Source organism: Pagrus pagrus (genome assembly GCF_965226575.1).
Source record: "Pagrus pagrus genome assembly, chromosome: 15".
NCBI classification, from domain to species: Eukaryota; Metazoa; Chordata; class Actinopteri; order Spariformes; family Sparidae; genus Pagrus; species Pagrus pagrus.
In genome coordinates, this window is record NC_140199.1 from 13,973,784 (window position 1) to 13,988,446 (window position 14,663).

The 14,663-nt window shown below is 42.1% G+C and overlaps 2 protein-coding genes across 6 annotated transcripts in view; one reads left to right on the top strand and one right to left on the bottom strand.

Annotated features, from left to right (window-relative positions):
* Nucleotides 1–8,598, bottom strand: part of thada (THADA armadillo repeat containing) — a 92,419-nt gene extending 83,821 nt beyond the window's left edge. Inside the window, exons 1-20 of one of the 4 annotated variants that reach the window (XM_084376593.1) lie at nt 8,261–8,299; nt 8,047–8,146; nt 7,737–7,818; nt 7,442–7,551; nt 7,187–7,317; nt 6,598–6,746; nt 6,439–6,471; nt 6,285–6,333; nt 5,888–6,081; nt 5,452–5,546; nt 5,014–5,237; nt 4,072–4,796; nt 3,744–3,898; nt 3,499–3,654; nt 3,180–3,287; nt 2,953–3,076; nt 2,259–2,404; nt 1,502–1,730; nt 1,273–1,408; nt 988–1,124 (exon numbers count right to left, since the gene is read on the bottom strand). In XM_084376593.1, the coding sequence (XP_084232719.1) occupies nt 988–1,124; nt 1,273–1,408; nt 1,502–1,730; nt 2,259–2,404; nt 2,953–3,076; nt 3,180–3,287; nt 3,499–3,654; nt 3,744–3,898; nt 4,072–4,796; nt 5,014–5,237; nt 5,452–5,546; nt 5,888–6,081; nt 6,285–6,333; nt 6,439–6,471; nt 6,598–6,746; nt 7,187–7,317; nt 7,442–7,551; nt 7,737–7,809 (2,974 nt within the window). In that variant the 5' untranslated portion in view covers nt 7,810–7,818; nt 8,047–8,146; nt 8,261–8,299. Of the gene's footprint in view, nt 1–987; nt 1,125–1,272; nt 1,409–1,501; nt 1,731–2,258; nt 2,405–2,952; nt 3,077–3,179; nt 3,288–3,498; nt 3,655–3,743; nt 3,899–4,071; nt 4,797–5,013; nt 5,238–5,451; nt 5,547–5,887; nt 6,082–6,284; nt 6,334–6,438; nt 6,472–6,597; nt 6,747–7,186; nt 7,318–7,441; nt 7,552–7,736; nt 7,819–8,046; nt 8,219–8,260; nt 8,349–8,560 lie in introns of those variants that run through there. The other 3 variants (XM_084376595.1, XM_084376592.1, XM_084376594.1) reach the window with 3 other exon arrangements.
* Nucleotides 8,599–8,821: 223 nt separating this feature from the next.
* plekhh2 (pleckstrin homology domain containing, family H (with MyTH4 domain) member 2) overlaps nt 8,822–14,663 on the top strand; it is a 30,345-nt gene continuing 24,503 nt past the window's right edge. For both annotated transcript variants that reach the window (XM_084375287.1, XM_084375288.1), the window contains exons 1-2: nt 8,822–8,988; nt 11,543–11,678. In XM_084375287.1, coding sequence (XP_084231413.1) covers nt 11,556–11,678 — 123 coding nt within the window. In that variant the 5' untranslated portion in view covers nt 8,822–8,988; nt 11,543–11,555. The remainder of the gene's footprint in view (nt 8,989–11,542; nt 11,679–14,663) is intronic.

A 14,663-nucleotide genomic window follows, 5' to 3' on the forward strand; every position in this document is an offset into this window, starting at 1 on the left:
ATTTCTGTTCTAATAATTCTCTCTTCATATTTCTTTTTGTTTGCATTTAATGTAATATAACCTGCAGCACTTCAGAATAAAAATGTAAAAAGAAATGTGCCATCTGTTTTAGTACTTTACCTTCTATTTATAGCATTTTTTATTTTGTTAGTGTATCATTCTTCTAACCTCCATGAATAATTAAAGGTCCAGTGTGTAGGAGTTAGTGGTATCTCAGAGCAAGGTCACAGATTGCAACCAACTGAAAACCGTCATCTCACCCTGTTCTTCCGTAACTGCAAAAGGCTCTCTCTAAAGTCAGTGTTTTGTTTGTCTGTTCTGGGCTACTGTAGAAACATGGTGGTGCTACTGTACATGACGGACTCCTAGGAAGAGGACTTGCTTCCTCTGTAGATACGAAAGGCTCATTCTAGTAAACAATTATGAATATCAAATCACGTTTCGGCTGCTAAGTTCAACACAGGGGACCTTTAAATTCTCTATTGCTTACTGTCTAGAATAAACAGTGATCCACTGTAATCCAGGATTTCCATGCTCAGTGAGACCCTTGGCTTTCCTTACATGAAATTAAATAGCTACATTTTTTTAGCCATATTTTAGCATGAGAATACAATTCAGTATTACTGCTGGAAAATTCTTGAGGAAAACACTTGCAGGTCACTGTTCAAGTGAACATCCACCTTTACAGCCACCAGTGTAACATCACCTCATACTGTAAATATCACATATTCTCTTGTCCATCTCGGTGACCACCTCGCGTTAAACAGGCATTTTTTTAGCATCTAACATCAAACGATTCCTTTTTTATGTATGAACATAAAATATTGGGGTCATTGATGATGCAAATGATCTCTAGCCTACTCATGAACAAGTGGCATTCATCAAAATCAAATAAGCAATCTACTAAAGTAAAGTATGGTTAGAGTGAGAATATGAGTGTTCTTGTATGCAGCCATTGAGCGTACGCTTGCTGAGAAATCATATTACCTGAGTCTGTATCCATGGGGATGAGTCCTTCTGGGGAGGAGCTCTGGACCACAGGGGACACCACATCAGACATCCTGTAGCACACAGCGATCAGCTCTGACACCAGACATCTCCACTGCTCAGACTGGCTCAAAGTCCTAAACAGACACATACACATAACGTAAACGGGTAAGCATATAACCAAGGTCATGGGTGAATTTGCTCTTTAAATACATTATGTTGTTCTCAGGGAAGGTGTGGAGAGCTTTCTTCCACTGTCTTTTAAGATGTGATTCATGTGCTCACTCAGTGTTGAGATGCTGCAGGACAGCAGTGATGCAGTGGGCTCTGCCATAGAGAGGACAGGAAGCAGCTGCCTGCAAGAGAGATGACTCAGCTCTCGACACCTCTAACTGTAGACAGTGCAGCAAGAACTGAACCACTGGGGACAGAGGAACAATAAAATCCTTATATTTAACACATCATTATGTATTCACATGCATACATTTATGAAGGCGACACATCTGAATCTTACCAGCCAGTGTGTTCAGTTCCAACATAACGGTCTCAGAAGGCTGAGGTGGTGGGGAAGGAGGCTGGAAATCGAGGACCTGCTTTTGCGCACATTGCAGCAGAGCCTGGCTCAGGTCGGGCTGGTGAAGCAGCATGTTGAGGAGGTGAGCTGCTGACACGCTGTCAAAAGGCCTGGTGCTGGTGCTGAGGTCCAGAGCAGCCTGAAGGACACAACGCATCCTCTCCTGGACCTAACACCGGAAGGACCAGAGTTAAATAAAACATCTTGAAAACACGACTATGCAAGCACTGTACTAAAGTACAATTACGAGGTACTTGTACTTGAGTATTTCCATCTTCTGCTAGTTTATACTTCCACTCCAAAACATTTTGGTGCCAAATACTGTACTTTTTACATTTATTTGATAACTTTTTGTTGTACTTTTGATACTTAAGTACATTTAACATAGGATACCTTGAGACTTCTACTCATGTGCTATTCATATGGTTGACTTTCACTTTTAACAATTATTTTAATACGGCATCTTAACTTTTACTCGAGTTTGAATCTTGGGTATATTTTTTCATAGCAATGTTACTTTTATGAACGCGACATTTTTTTATTAAAAAAAAAATATAGTGCTATACAGTGCTATAAAACTAATGTCAGCATAAAACAAAAACTATGTTGACAAAATCAAAAAGATGCCATATTTGTTTTTAAGTTAGGTCAGTAGGTTATTTTCAGGGTCGTGACAGAGCTTGCCCCTCATATTAACCTGTAGTCCCACAGCTGATCCCGGGAGTTGCCGTAGTAACACTGAGGCCAGTTGTTTGACTTCCAGGAAGTTGCTGGCGACACAGTAGAGGACATTCTGAGCATGTGCAGAGGTCACAACTTCACCGAGGGCGAACGCGTCAGGCCCTGAGGAAAACAGAGGTGAAGAAACACAGGAGGGCACGGTGAGTGACGAGAGGGAGAGCAGACGCTGAGCCAGCTGGAGTTTCAGGTTGGCATCAAAGTAAAGAGGCTGGCTAGTGATGGACACGCTGCTGCTTCAGGCACAGACACAAAGATGGAGTCCAGAGCTGTGAGCTGGCCACTGCTATTGCAATGAAATGTGCCAAGCATCATCACTGTAGTGTCCTTGAGTAAAGCAACAAACCCTTTGGTGAACTTCTGCAACATTTATATCCAAAATCTCCAAAATGAAATGTGAATATTTTCTGGTTTCTTTACTCCTCCATGACTGTAAAAATGAATATCTTTGGGTTGAGGACAAAAACAAAACGTTTGAGGATGTCATGTTGTGCTTTGGGAAATAGGGATTAATATTTTTAACCATTTTCTGACGTTTTATAGACAAAACAGCCAATTGATTAATCAAGAAAATTATCAACAGATTTGTCGACAATGAAAATAATTGTTAGCTGCAGTCATTTATAACTGCCACTGATGGGCAGTAGGTGTACCTGTGCTGAAGGTGAAGAGCTGGCCCAGCAGACACAACAGGTGGAGGGACATAAGGCATTTAGAGAAGGAAGCTCCAGGAAGCAAAACCTCCAGGAGCCTCACACACATCCAGCGCAGGAACTCCTACATCACACACAAACAACAAGCCCTTAGATTTGTTTATATAACACAAAAAAAAAGACTCAGGTAGACCTCTACATTGTCGTGTTCCATTTGTTTTGTATACCTTGTACAGATGTAGCGTTTGTTGGTCTCTGTCTCTCTGCTCCTGGTCTCTCTCCTGGATCAGCCTCTTCTGCAGCAGCACAGTGCTGTCCTTCATTCTACAAAGCAACTGTATAGTACAGGAAATCAAGCTCCATCAGTTGACAGTTTTGATTTGATCATTACATCAATGAGAAAGGGATGTTAGCACTGCAGATCCCTTTGATCAAAAACCCATTACTTCTATTCTATCAGTCCACAAGCTGACTGATTTTTTTATGAATTTCATTTTCTTACTGAATTTCAAAGCTGGTAAAGACAACGTGAGGTAAATGACTGACCTTCTTCAGCAGGCTGACTGTCTGCTGTCTGACGCCTGGAGACTGACTGTTCAGATTAGGTGGCAGGAAGTGGCGGATCAGATCCATTTCCTGCGAGGTCAGAACTTCAGTGCTGCGATGGCTCTCACACACTAAGCCCAAAGCATCCATCCTCACCTGATGAGACATAAACATAGGGTATATGCAACACAAATGTATAGAAAGATAAAAACAATGACTTGACCTGAGGATACACACATACTCACTTGATCATGTTTGTGTACCAGTGCTTGTTGGAGCAGGGAGAGGGGCACCAGTCCTCCCCACAGACCCTCCTCTGAGGATGGAACAACACCCTGGGCCCTGGCTGCCCGCAGGCACGTCATGAGAGCTCCCAGTGCACCCCTGCTGCCCGAAGGACCTACCAAGGAATTAAACATTTGTGTTCATAGAAAAAAATAAAGTGTGGAAAGAAGCTTTCATATGATCTTTTTTGCCAAAACAGAAGGTGATATATATTAATATGAATAATCAGGAGGAAAGTAATAAAATAGTTGCATTTATGTGCAGACATCTGTGTATTTGTGCCTTCACCTGTGCTGCATGGCGTTGTGTCCTGTAAAGCCTGCACCATGTGCGCTAGACTGGAGGGGCTGCAGCGTAGCAGCTTAGGCAGGAAATAGTCCAGGATGTACGTGGTCTGGTCCAGTCTGGCACGGCACAGCACCTGTAGCAGAGGGGTCACCCACGTCTGGTGCCAGTGCCCCATCCACTCCTCTGTAGCAGTTTTGTCTGCTGCAGCAGCCTCACTGGCCAGCTGGGCCTTGTGGCTGACAAACAGCCTCTCGAGCAGGTCGCTGGCATAAGGAGCCAGCGTCTGGTCTCCCATCAGGCCCAGCAGACATGAAGGCAGCTGGGGCTGGATGTCAAGCAGGTACCCTGCCCCGTAGAGCTCCACGAGGCAGCCCAAGGAGCCGTACTTCCCTCTCATATGCCACTCCAATCCCAGCAGGCTTTGGGTGAGCTCTTTGATGTAAGAGTCCTTGGTTGGATCACAGTCGGAGGGGTTGGTGTTCTGATGAAGGAGGAGGTGGTTGCGGAAGAGGGAGCGGGTTTGGTGGCGGACTCCATCCAGTGGGTGCTCCCAGTGGGAGTAGATGTGCTCCAGCAGGTGACGCTGTAGCTCCGAACCTCCACTGAGGGACTGTAGGAGGTGGGAAGGGCAGGGCTGCCCCTCCCCCTGCAGGCAGTCCAGGGCAGCACTGCTCCACAGGGTCAGCACCCGAGCCACCACCATGGCTGTACTGGACTCCTTTATACTACAGTGTAGGAAAAAAACAGACTTGCTGTTTACTCTTTAAAAAAAATTGTTTAGCACATATGAGATCACACAGGTCAAGTATTCAGACATAACATTTTCAAATTACATTAAGCACGCTTCCCTTAGTTTTGAGACAGATTTTAATTGTATTCCTTCTTCTATGATGAAATTATTACAATCCACAGTAGTCAGTAGTGAATAGGGATCAGACCTACCTGACATCTAGATCCAGCAGTGTGTTTGGGACCAGAAGCAGCAGCTTTTCGCACTGTGGCCCTGGGAGAGCACCCTTCCAGCTCAACATGGCCAGAGCCCCATGACACAGATATAGAGAGACACCCGGTGGGCGACCACCTGTACACAGACCCTCACACCTCTGCTTTAACCAGTGAGGAGCTGAGTCCAAACCCTGAGCTGAGCTACACAACAAACTGCACACCTGACACACAAAGACAAGAACACTTAAAACCACCTGACACTTGAGAGTACAAGTTTTAAAGGTAATTTCCCTCAGTACAATTTATTGTACAATCAAATTAAATGTCCCTCTGAAACTTTTCAAGGTTGTGCAGAGAGGGAGTATTAAATTATATCGTATATTAAATGCATAAAGTGCAAAATCCTGAATTTTTCATTCTCACTCTTTCACTTACCACAGAAGCAACTTCATCTCCACAGCCCATCACAGACCTGATCAGCAACACTACAGCCATGCCGGCTGTACTCTGGACGGACTGGATGAACTCCTCTGGAAATAAGAAAGGGAACAGAGGTGGAAAGAAGTCAGAAGAAAACATGTTTAAAGCACAGAGGTGCTTGTGGTTTCTAATATCTCATTTAAGAGAATAAGTTGCCCTCCACTAAAATTCTAGTTAGATCAAATGAGACTTAATTGAGCAAAGCACTGCAGTCCACCTTCTCTGTGAAGCTGCTTCGAACAAATGTATTTGTTTGTGAACAGAATCAGTATCAAGATAGATAGATATACCTGCACTGAAATGAAGGTGGCTCTACATGTCTACTTCCATCGACTGGGTCTCTATATACTGTATGTCAGTAGTTTCTCCATGTCTGTGTCCCGTTTCTTACCATCAGTGAGGATGTGTGTGTAGCAGCCCAGGAGGCAGCTCAGTGTGTCCTCCAGCTTGCAGTGCTTCTGTTCAGCCTGCAGGGCAGTGCCAATGGTCTCTTGGGATCTCTGGATCACCAGCATGGATGTCTTTACCGCAGACAGACACGAGTGCATCAGCTGGGCCTGGGCAATGTGACGTCCTGCTAGACCACTTGGATGACAGCAGGGGGCGACAGAGACACATGTATCAAAATGTACAGAAGATGCACACTTCACCCACTCTGGAAATAAAGCTAGACCAGCTGTTACTGTTCCATGGCTAGAATAAAGTAAATTTGACCTCACTGTGTAAAACAGTACAAAAGTACAGATAGTGAAGAAGAGAAATATGAAATATGGAATATGCCTCTATACCTGTTCTGTTGAAGGTATTCACTCAATCCCTTGTGAAGGAACTGCAACACTACATGGAGCAGAGGAGAACATGAACATCAGTGAGAGGCTTCTCTAAAAGTTAGGCATTCCTGACTTAACACTTTTTTTCAAACAAATGAAGTAGGACACTAACCTTCCGGCAGCAGTTTGTTAATACATCTCTCACCTGAAGACAGAAAAGTGTGGAAAGGTAAGTATTCATCTTATCAACAGGAAGTAAGATGAATCTGTTGTCTGCAGTGATCAAGAGTAGAATAAGTCTGCAGTAAGAGCAAAGAAGAACACCACTCACCGAGAGCGAAGCCATCCAGACAGGCAGCGATGGTGTCTACAATGTGTGGATATCGGTCTGAAGTTGGGTTGGACACACAGTCGGACAAGCAGGCAGACAAACTGTTTACGGTTCGCTGTTGTAGCCATGCTGGTACTGAACTTAAGGCACTGAGGAAAGCAACACAGGGACATGTTACGTAAAATATTTTAAGGCTTAGAAGGAGCTCCTAACTGGCAGAGTTTGAAGAAACTATTCAAGATGAGGAAGTTGCTACTAATCTAGACCGTTTAGTCCATCGTGTCATTATATCATTATAACGTAATGAACATTTAATTAGTAATTTCTTGTCTTGAACCTGCTTCTCCCTCTCTTTTGTCTGGGCAATTTACACTGATAATAAATCTACATTATGTTGGGACAAAGATTTAGATTCTAAGGAAGGAACAATTATTGGTGTTTCCATTTGAATGCAAATATAATCTATGATGAAAAGCTGGTTGCCTCACTAGCAAGTGACCACTGAAACTGGCTTAGAGGCTGTGTTCTCCATCTCATTTTCTTGAACAGGTGTGTTTCAGACTAAGAATACTAATATTTTGCCCTGTACCTGGCAATGGCTCGTCGTAGGGGGTTCTTGGCCTGCAGGGAGGTGTAGACCAGAGACAGGGTGTGTAGACAAGCCTCTAGAAGAGCTTCATCAGGCTGTTCGTCAGTCAGTGCCTCCAGCTGTGATCCCACCTGGTGCAGTATGGACACACAATGGTCATATTATGCTTGGTGGCACTCCACATAATTTGTTGAATAATGTTGAAGCTGTCATAGCGGTCACATTATTGAATCTCACATTGCTCCTAAAACCAACCTTTTTAACCAGCTGGATCTGCTGCACTGGCTCTTTCAACTCCAAACAGGACTGCAGGGTGTGGGCGAGCTGCCTGACTCCATCCTCTCCTCCATCAATAGAGAGGGACGCTGGGAACGATCACAGATAGCCAACATTGAAATATTATGCCAAACACTAAGGTATTAGTGGGTGCGCACATCTGGATTAAGTGCAAGGTTCCCTACGTTGGCATGTAAGCACCGGCTGGATTGATGTCATGTCCTTGTTTTGTTAGCAACAGTTTGTGTGCTCATGAGTAGTTTGGTCACATTACCTATCAGCTTGTGCAGTTTGTCCTCATCCAAAACCACAGCCTCCACTTTGGCTGTCTTCTTCTTCACCACCATGACTCTGCCCTGTGTGAGGAGCACAATAGATTAATTGTTTTCATGCCTATGAGTGCTAAAACAATATTCCCAGCTGAGAAAATTTCTGCAACATGGCTTTGTTATAGTGATACAGACTGGATGCTGGACTCATTAAGAGACCCTCACACCCGATTCTCTCTCTCTCTCTCTCTCTCTCTCTCACACACACACACACACACACACACACACACACACACAGTCATTTTATGTCCACACCTTTTATGGTTTCTGCACATTTCGCTTTACCTTGGCTACCTCCTGCTGCTAGGACTGATGTTAGCCAACTAGTGCTAGCTGTCTAGCACTGAGTCTACGTCTAAATTAAAATACGAGACAGGCAAAACAAACACTGAAGCAACAAAACACCGAAACGCGCACAAAACATAAACAGCTAAATAAAAATGTAAAGTTGAATTTAAGTAGCGTTCACCTCAATTCAGCATGTGGTTTACTATCAGCTCTTTTCACTCAGCTTGTTGCTGTAACTAACATTAAGCTAGACGATAAAACACGTCCACTTCCGGTACACATTTTTCAGAATAAATGACTTTTTAAACACCATTCCCAATAGTAAAATAAATTGTCCCTTGTATTCACTTTATTGTTGATATTTCCGCTTTTTATAGTATATTACGGCTAAAATAAAGTAGTCCTGTGCAAAATCAGTGGTTGAACAAGCTTTACAGTCGTCCTTGTGTGATATAAAACTGTCATTTGAAGCTTCACTTACTCAACTTCCTGTCTTGTTCTCGGTAGTTTGACACATTGATGGTCCATGCTGCACATGTGAGACGTCACTTCCGACAAATTGTCACAGACCGCCCTCAGATGACAGTCAGTCCATAAAATAGCGCTCCGGCTTCTCATTGGTGCGGACAACACGTCAATCAATCACGGACTCAGCGGCGGTGCGGCGCAGAGACACGCCCACCGAACATGTGATTGGATGTCTTGTGCGAAGCCACGCCCTCTAAATCCAACCCGTCTCCAACTTTTTGCCCGAGAGCTGAAATGACATCCTTTTGGAAAGAGAGAAATTCACCGTTTTTACTCATGAATTAGGATTTTCTCCACAGGAATGACAGCAAATGTATAGACGCTTGTGTCGACATGGCGTGAAACCCCTTGTGTAGTTTCTATCCATCAAATATTGTCAAGGTAAGTCGAGTAACTTTGATGAAAATTGCTGTTTTTTTAATTAACGTTAAATAGGAAACGACGGAGGCTAATTGCAACTGTTTTAGCTAACGGTTGTATGTAGTAAGAATGGTTCAAACGGTGTTTTCATTCACCTGTGGGACAAATTAGCACCTTTGCTGAGTACCAGTCTCTCTGCTGTCCGCTATTTGGTGTAACAGTGACGTGAAAGTTATGATAGTTGAGGACACAGTAGTGCGTATTGTTTCTCCTTACTCACTAATTCACAGTTTTGAAGCGAACAGCGTTGCGCCATTTGTGTATTTTGCTAGCTAGTGTTAGCTTTGTCCTCAAAGATATAGCACTAAAATCTAGGCACCAAAAATACAGTACGTTTTGTCAATTAAATGTCAAAATATGGGCAGAAAAACAAACATACATGAACAATGAGGTGTTATAGTCTCTTGAAATTCAATTGAAAGAACCACAAATTATTTAAAGATGCATTTTTGCCTTAGAGTGCCTCATTGTTGACTATTTTAGGTCTCTGTAATTCTTAAAGTAAAACTTTTTGAAGAATTGTTACAGTGTTAAGAAACATTTACAATTACTTTGTAACTCATTTAAATACCTAAACAGTGAGTAATGGAGGTCTTACACTTTGAATAGCTCCCGACTACATCACTAGTCGAAAACACAGGGAAGCACTCAGACAGCACATTCAGCGCCACTGTCTCTTTACACTGACACTGACTTTACTCAACAGGAAGTCTGGGAGAATGAGACAAAAAGAAGCTCAGAGTCAGGGTCCAGGGGTTAAATGGCCTTTAATGTTTTCCACCAACCACATCCTTTTATCATCACTGTGGAATGACGCCTGGACGAGAGGGAATAGATGAGCGAGCAGACTAATTTTATCTTCCCTCAATTACAGAAAACTGACTAATATTCTCATAGGATCTTATTTGCAAGAAACTTGAGTGAATTAATTCCTCAGAAGAGCAACTGAAAGATTTTGTTCCAACAAACCATTGGGAATAAAATTACCCTTTTTAAAGCACCTATAACAAAAGCACTATACATCTGATAATAAGATTATTACTGTGATTTTTGTTAGTGTAAATAAAATGCCTTATATAACTAAATCTCTGACAATAAATTAGACTATAAAGAGGGTGAGAGAGGGTGGTCTACATAATAAAACTTAATTAGGCTTGTCATTTTAAACCGTTACTCCTACAAGAAATGGTTATGTGTAATATAAGAACAGATATCACAATTCCTTAACTCATAAGGAATGGTTTTATATGGGTATTTGCAGGCCATATATGTCATGTTAAATTCATTGCCTTGACTTATTTACGTTGTTTTGTTTTGTGGGATGAGAGCTCTCTTTTTTTGCCTGCTTTCGTCAGTGTTTACCACAGCAAACAGGCGACAGAAATAAGCTTGTGGAAACCAGTTTATGGCCTCCCTCCACACATGTTTGCAGTCTCTTTGTGAGGAGGCCAGGCTGGTAATGAGAGGTTATTACTTGGGAGAGAAACCCGGGCTTTCTATCTTCTTCCCCCTGCTCCTCTCTCCTCCGTCAGAGATCCTCATCTGCCTCTTTCTCTTTGTCTCTATCTCTGTCTCTCGCTGTGTTTACTGCCTGTTTTCCTACCAAAGTGCTGGAAAACATGATGCAAGACCATCCCGATGAAGGTATTGAGATGTTTTGGAGCAAAAGTGGTGTTTTTCTATTTGGCTCAACTAAGTGATACGCCCACTACTCACACTGGTCCAGCTGGGCTTTACCATGGAATATTTCAGGTGTTGGCTGGTGGCAAAACATCTGCACAACAACAAACCCTCTGTCTGTCTTTTTTTCTGAGTGTCTACATATGTTTGTGTATTGGTTTAGAGAGATTTGGTATAGTATATTGGTTTGTAAGTGCAAGACATTGAACTTCTATCAAAAACCAGAGACTGATTACCGTATTATTTCCCCATCTGATAAGAATTGTGCTTTTATATGTTTTATTACAGAAAGTGTATGAAAGTCATGACCAAAATAGCCTTAATTATGTTATAATGATACTTACAGATTAAATAATAGTGAAAACTATTTATTCCCTTTTTGGCTAGGGACCCCTTAAAACCCCTTTACGGACCCCTGAGCCCACTTTGAGAGCTACTGGTTGAAAGAACTGATCATTGCACTTCTTGTCTGAAACCAGTATCCATCAGTATGCATCAATCCTCATGAGTTCTGAGTTTTATGCAGTTTAACCTGAAGACCTGAAGATGCTCAGTAGCTGCATAAAAAGGACTTTGATTGTCCTTGGGGAACCCGTCTTTTGCAAGTTTAGTGCAGTCCCCGGTCAGCAATCATTCATTGCTGAAGGACCATTGAGCAAAACACTGAATCCCAACCGGCTTCAAGGACAGTCACCTCCAGCTGACCCTGAACCTCACTTCCTTGTGGAAAGGGAAATGAAAAGAATATTATCTGACAGGAAACATATAATGGGATCCGTCTATGTGATATTATGTACATACTGCTCAATGTCTCACTGCTGTATGTGTTTTCCAGAGGGTCAGACGGTATGGCGGAGGGGGAGGAGGCCATGAGCCAGGAGGACTGGAAGGAGAAGTGTATCGTCCTGGAGGCGCTGCTGATGAAGTTCAGAGTGCAAATCATCAAGATACGTGAACTCACTGCTGACAAGGTTGGTTCAAGTATACTTTTTTCTGTAAACCTTAGAGCCTGACCGATACTGGATTTTTGGGGCTTATACCAGTACCAATATTAGGAAGCAAAAATTTTCTGATATTGATAACTGATATTGTCATACACAGAGAATATTAACATGAAGACACATTTTTTTTGTAGTTGAGATTATTTATCATTCTTATTATTATCAGGTGTTGTTACCAAACTTGTGCCGAGTGATTCATTTATTTATTTTAAAACTTGGAGAATGCATTGAAGGAGAACTCCCATTTACGGTGGTGCTGAGGTTCAGACATAGGCTACAATAAAGTAGATTTAGCTAAAATCATCAAAGAAGCGAGGAGGCTGGAGTTAAGAAAGGAAACATGGTGCAAAGGTAAAATTGACAATGTGACTCAGAAATAACAACAGTAGAGATGAGCATGTACACCATTATCTGTATCTGTATCCCTTCAACCAGTGAAGTTAACTGTATCATATCTGTACTCTGAATGGGCAGACCGGAATTGGGTGGGACTAACCGGAAGTTGTTAACAACTAATTGTTGCTATATTTATAATTCATCAGAAATCTATTTATAAAACAGCCTCAGTTTAATGTCTTTGATCACAAGAGAAAGAGACAATCAGAATGTGTTTACTGAAAGAACAGAAGAGATGGGAGCGGGAAACAGGTAAAAATGCCCTTGATGAGAACTTAGTTGGTTTGAAAAAGCCAGGTAAAGTAGGTTTGTCCTTTTTTGGTTCACACTGATATTATAGGATTAAGAACAACCACAGCTGTGCAGATTTCTAGGTGAAATGTATTGATGGGCTGCCTCATTTTCCCTGAATGAACCAAATGCACTTTAAACGGAGAGGAGGAAGACAGTAAACAAAATGCAAATGTTTTTTTATGATTGACCCGATTAAACTCACATCTGATCATTTTATTATTTGAATGAACATGGAATAATACTGGTGGTGCTGTTATTTTGGTTTACATGGGTGGTTTGTTTAGCCCTCGGTATATTTATCGTACAGTAACACTGTTTCCTCAGCCAGCTGTTCATTTCACTGTCCCACCAGATCAAATCACTGCATGATTGATTTTGTAGGGATGCTTTTGTCTTTGGGTAAAAACATCTGCATAGAATTAGAGATGCAATGATTTGCTGATTAATCGAAAAGTCGATTGAAAGAAAATTAGTAGCAAACTATTTTGATAATAGATTAATTGTTTTAGTCATTTTTCAAGAACAATTTGAAACATTTGCTGTTTCCAGCTTCTTCAGTGTGAGAATTTGTTGCTGTTCTTCTTATTCATGATAGTAAATGAAGGGTCTTTAGGTTTCGGACTGTTGGTTGGACAAAAGAAGCAATTTGAAGACGTCACTTTGGGTAGATTAATCAGCCGAATAATAGATAATGAAAATAATTGTTGCAGCCTCACATAGATTACACCTGTGATTTCTCACTCCCCACTCATTCTCTCCTCAATAATGACAGACCTCAGTTGATTTCTGGGGTAGATGCTAGATGATGAAGAGAGGACAGGAGGAAGCATAATAAGCTGAATGAAAAGCAGGTGTTACTGTTCCCTCTGCTGTTACAATCACTCTCCACCACACAGAGCTGACAAAGGACAGCTAATCTCAAGTAAGATTTGGACACTGCACCAAAAACTCTGCCAAAATAAGAAAGTAGTCAACATGTGGTCCTCATAAGTACACTCTCCAACAGAGAGCTGTGGTGTGTCTGGTGGGTACAGAGCAGGCCGTCCCTCCCTCCCAGCTGGCCAGCACTGGGCCGGCCCAAACTGTTCAGTGGCCTAGATCTGAAGCTGCTCTCCAGGGAGGCTGATTAGAGCTCTAATGTAAACAGCAGTCTGACCACAGGGCTCCGCCACGCACTGCATGATGGGATTGACCCAGCTCCAGTCAATTACAGAGTCAATGTAAGCTTAGCTGGACAGCAAAACAAACTCCTGGAGAGACTTGGAAGAAAGATTGACTTTGGTGGGTTTTTGCAGCCCACGTAGCACATGTGAAAGTCTCTGCTGCCTTATCCATCCTGTTTGACAGGTTGAATTTAATTGTGTTTCCACTCGGCACTATTAAACACACAAGGCATCTCAGAATGACGCAAATGTGTTTTCAAGAGAAGACTCTGCACCAATATAAAGTTATGTAATTCACCTCAGCTTCACCAGCTTACTTTTCCTTCTTCAGTGGTATTTACTAAATGTTAGTTTAGTAGATTGGAGCTTAGTTGCCTTGTCTGTATTGCGTGCCAGTTTGAATTATTAGAAGTCTCTAAACTGGAGTCAACACCTCATAGCCCTCAGACTGTATTACTGTTTTTCTTAGCACTGTAATATGTGATGTTTTTGTAAATCTGATGAAGAATAGCAGTAATCCTTTACCACATACTGATTTAGTTCCCAAGGATCCAGAGGTCATCCAGAGTTCAACCACAGTTCAATGTTTTATCCCAAGGACATATACTGACAAAAATACTTCTAGACCAATCAATAAAATCCTTCAATTATAAAATTTCCATTCCATGAACCTGCCAGAAGTTAAGTTGTGTTGTCTGAAAAAGCTGTAAGTTCTCCAGTCAACCCAAACTTTGTCGAAACTTATTGTCCAATATTATTTTTTTAATAAAAAGCCAAAATCTTCAGTCAACAACCTTCAGGTACAGGCTGGATACACAGGTATACAGACTACACTCCGGTCCTGCTATTTTTCCATCAGAATTAACATGTAGTTATTTCGCTCATGTAGGTTTGTTGTGAGACTGACCCGTCACCTCGTGCTCACTGACCTCCTGATGCTATGAGCTCATCATGTTAACATCCAGAGCCCCGCTGCTGTTCTTTCTCCTCTGTGGCTCCCACCGCCTCATGCAGAGCTTGTTGTTTCAAAGCTGTGCGGGGGCGCATGTACGTCACTACAAAATCCCCCTAATATCTTACTGTGGAGGTTGCTAATATGAGG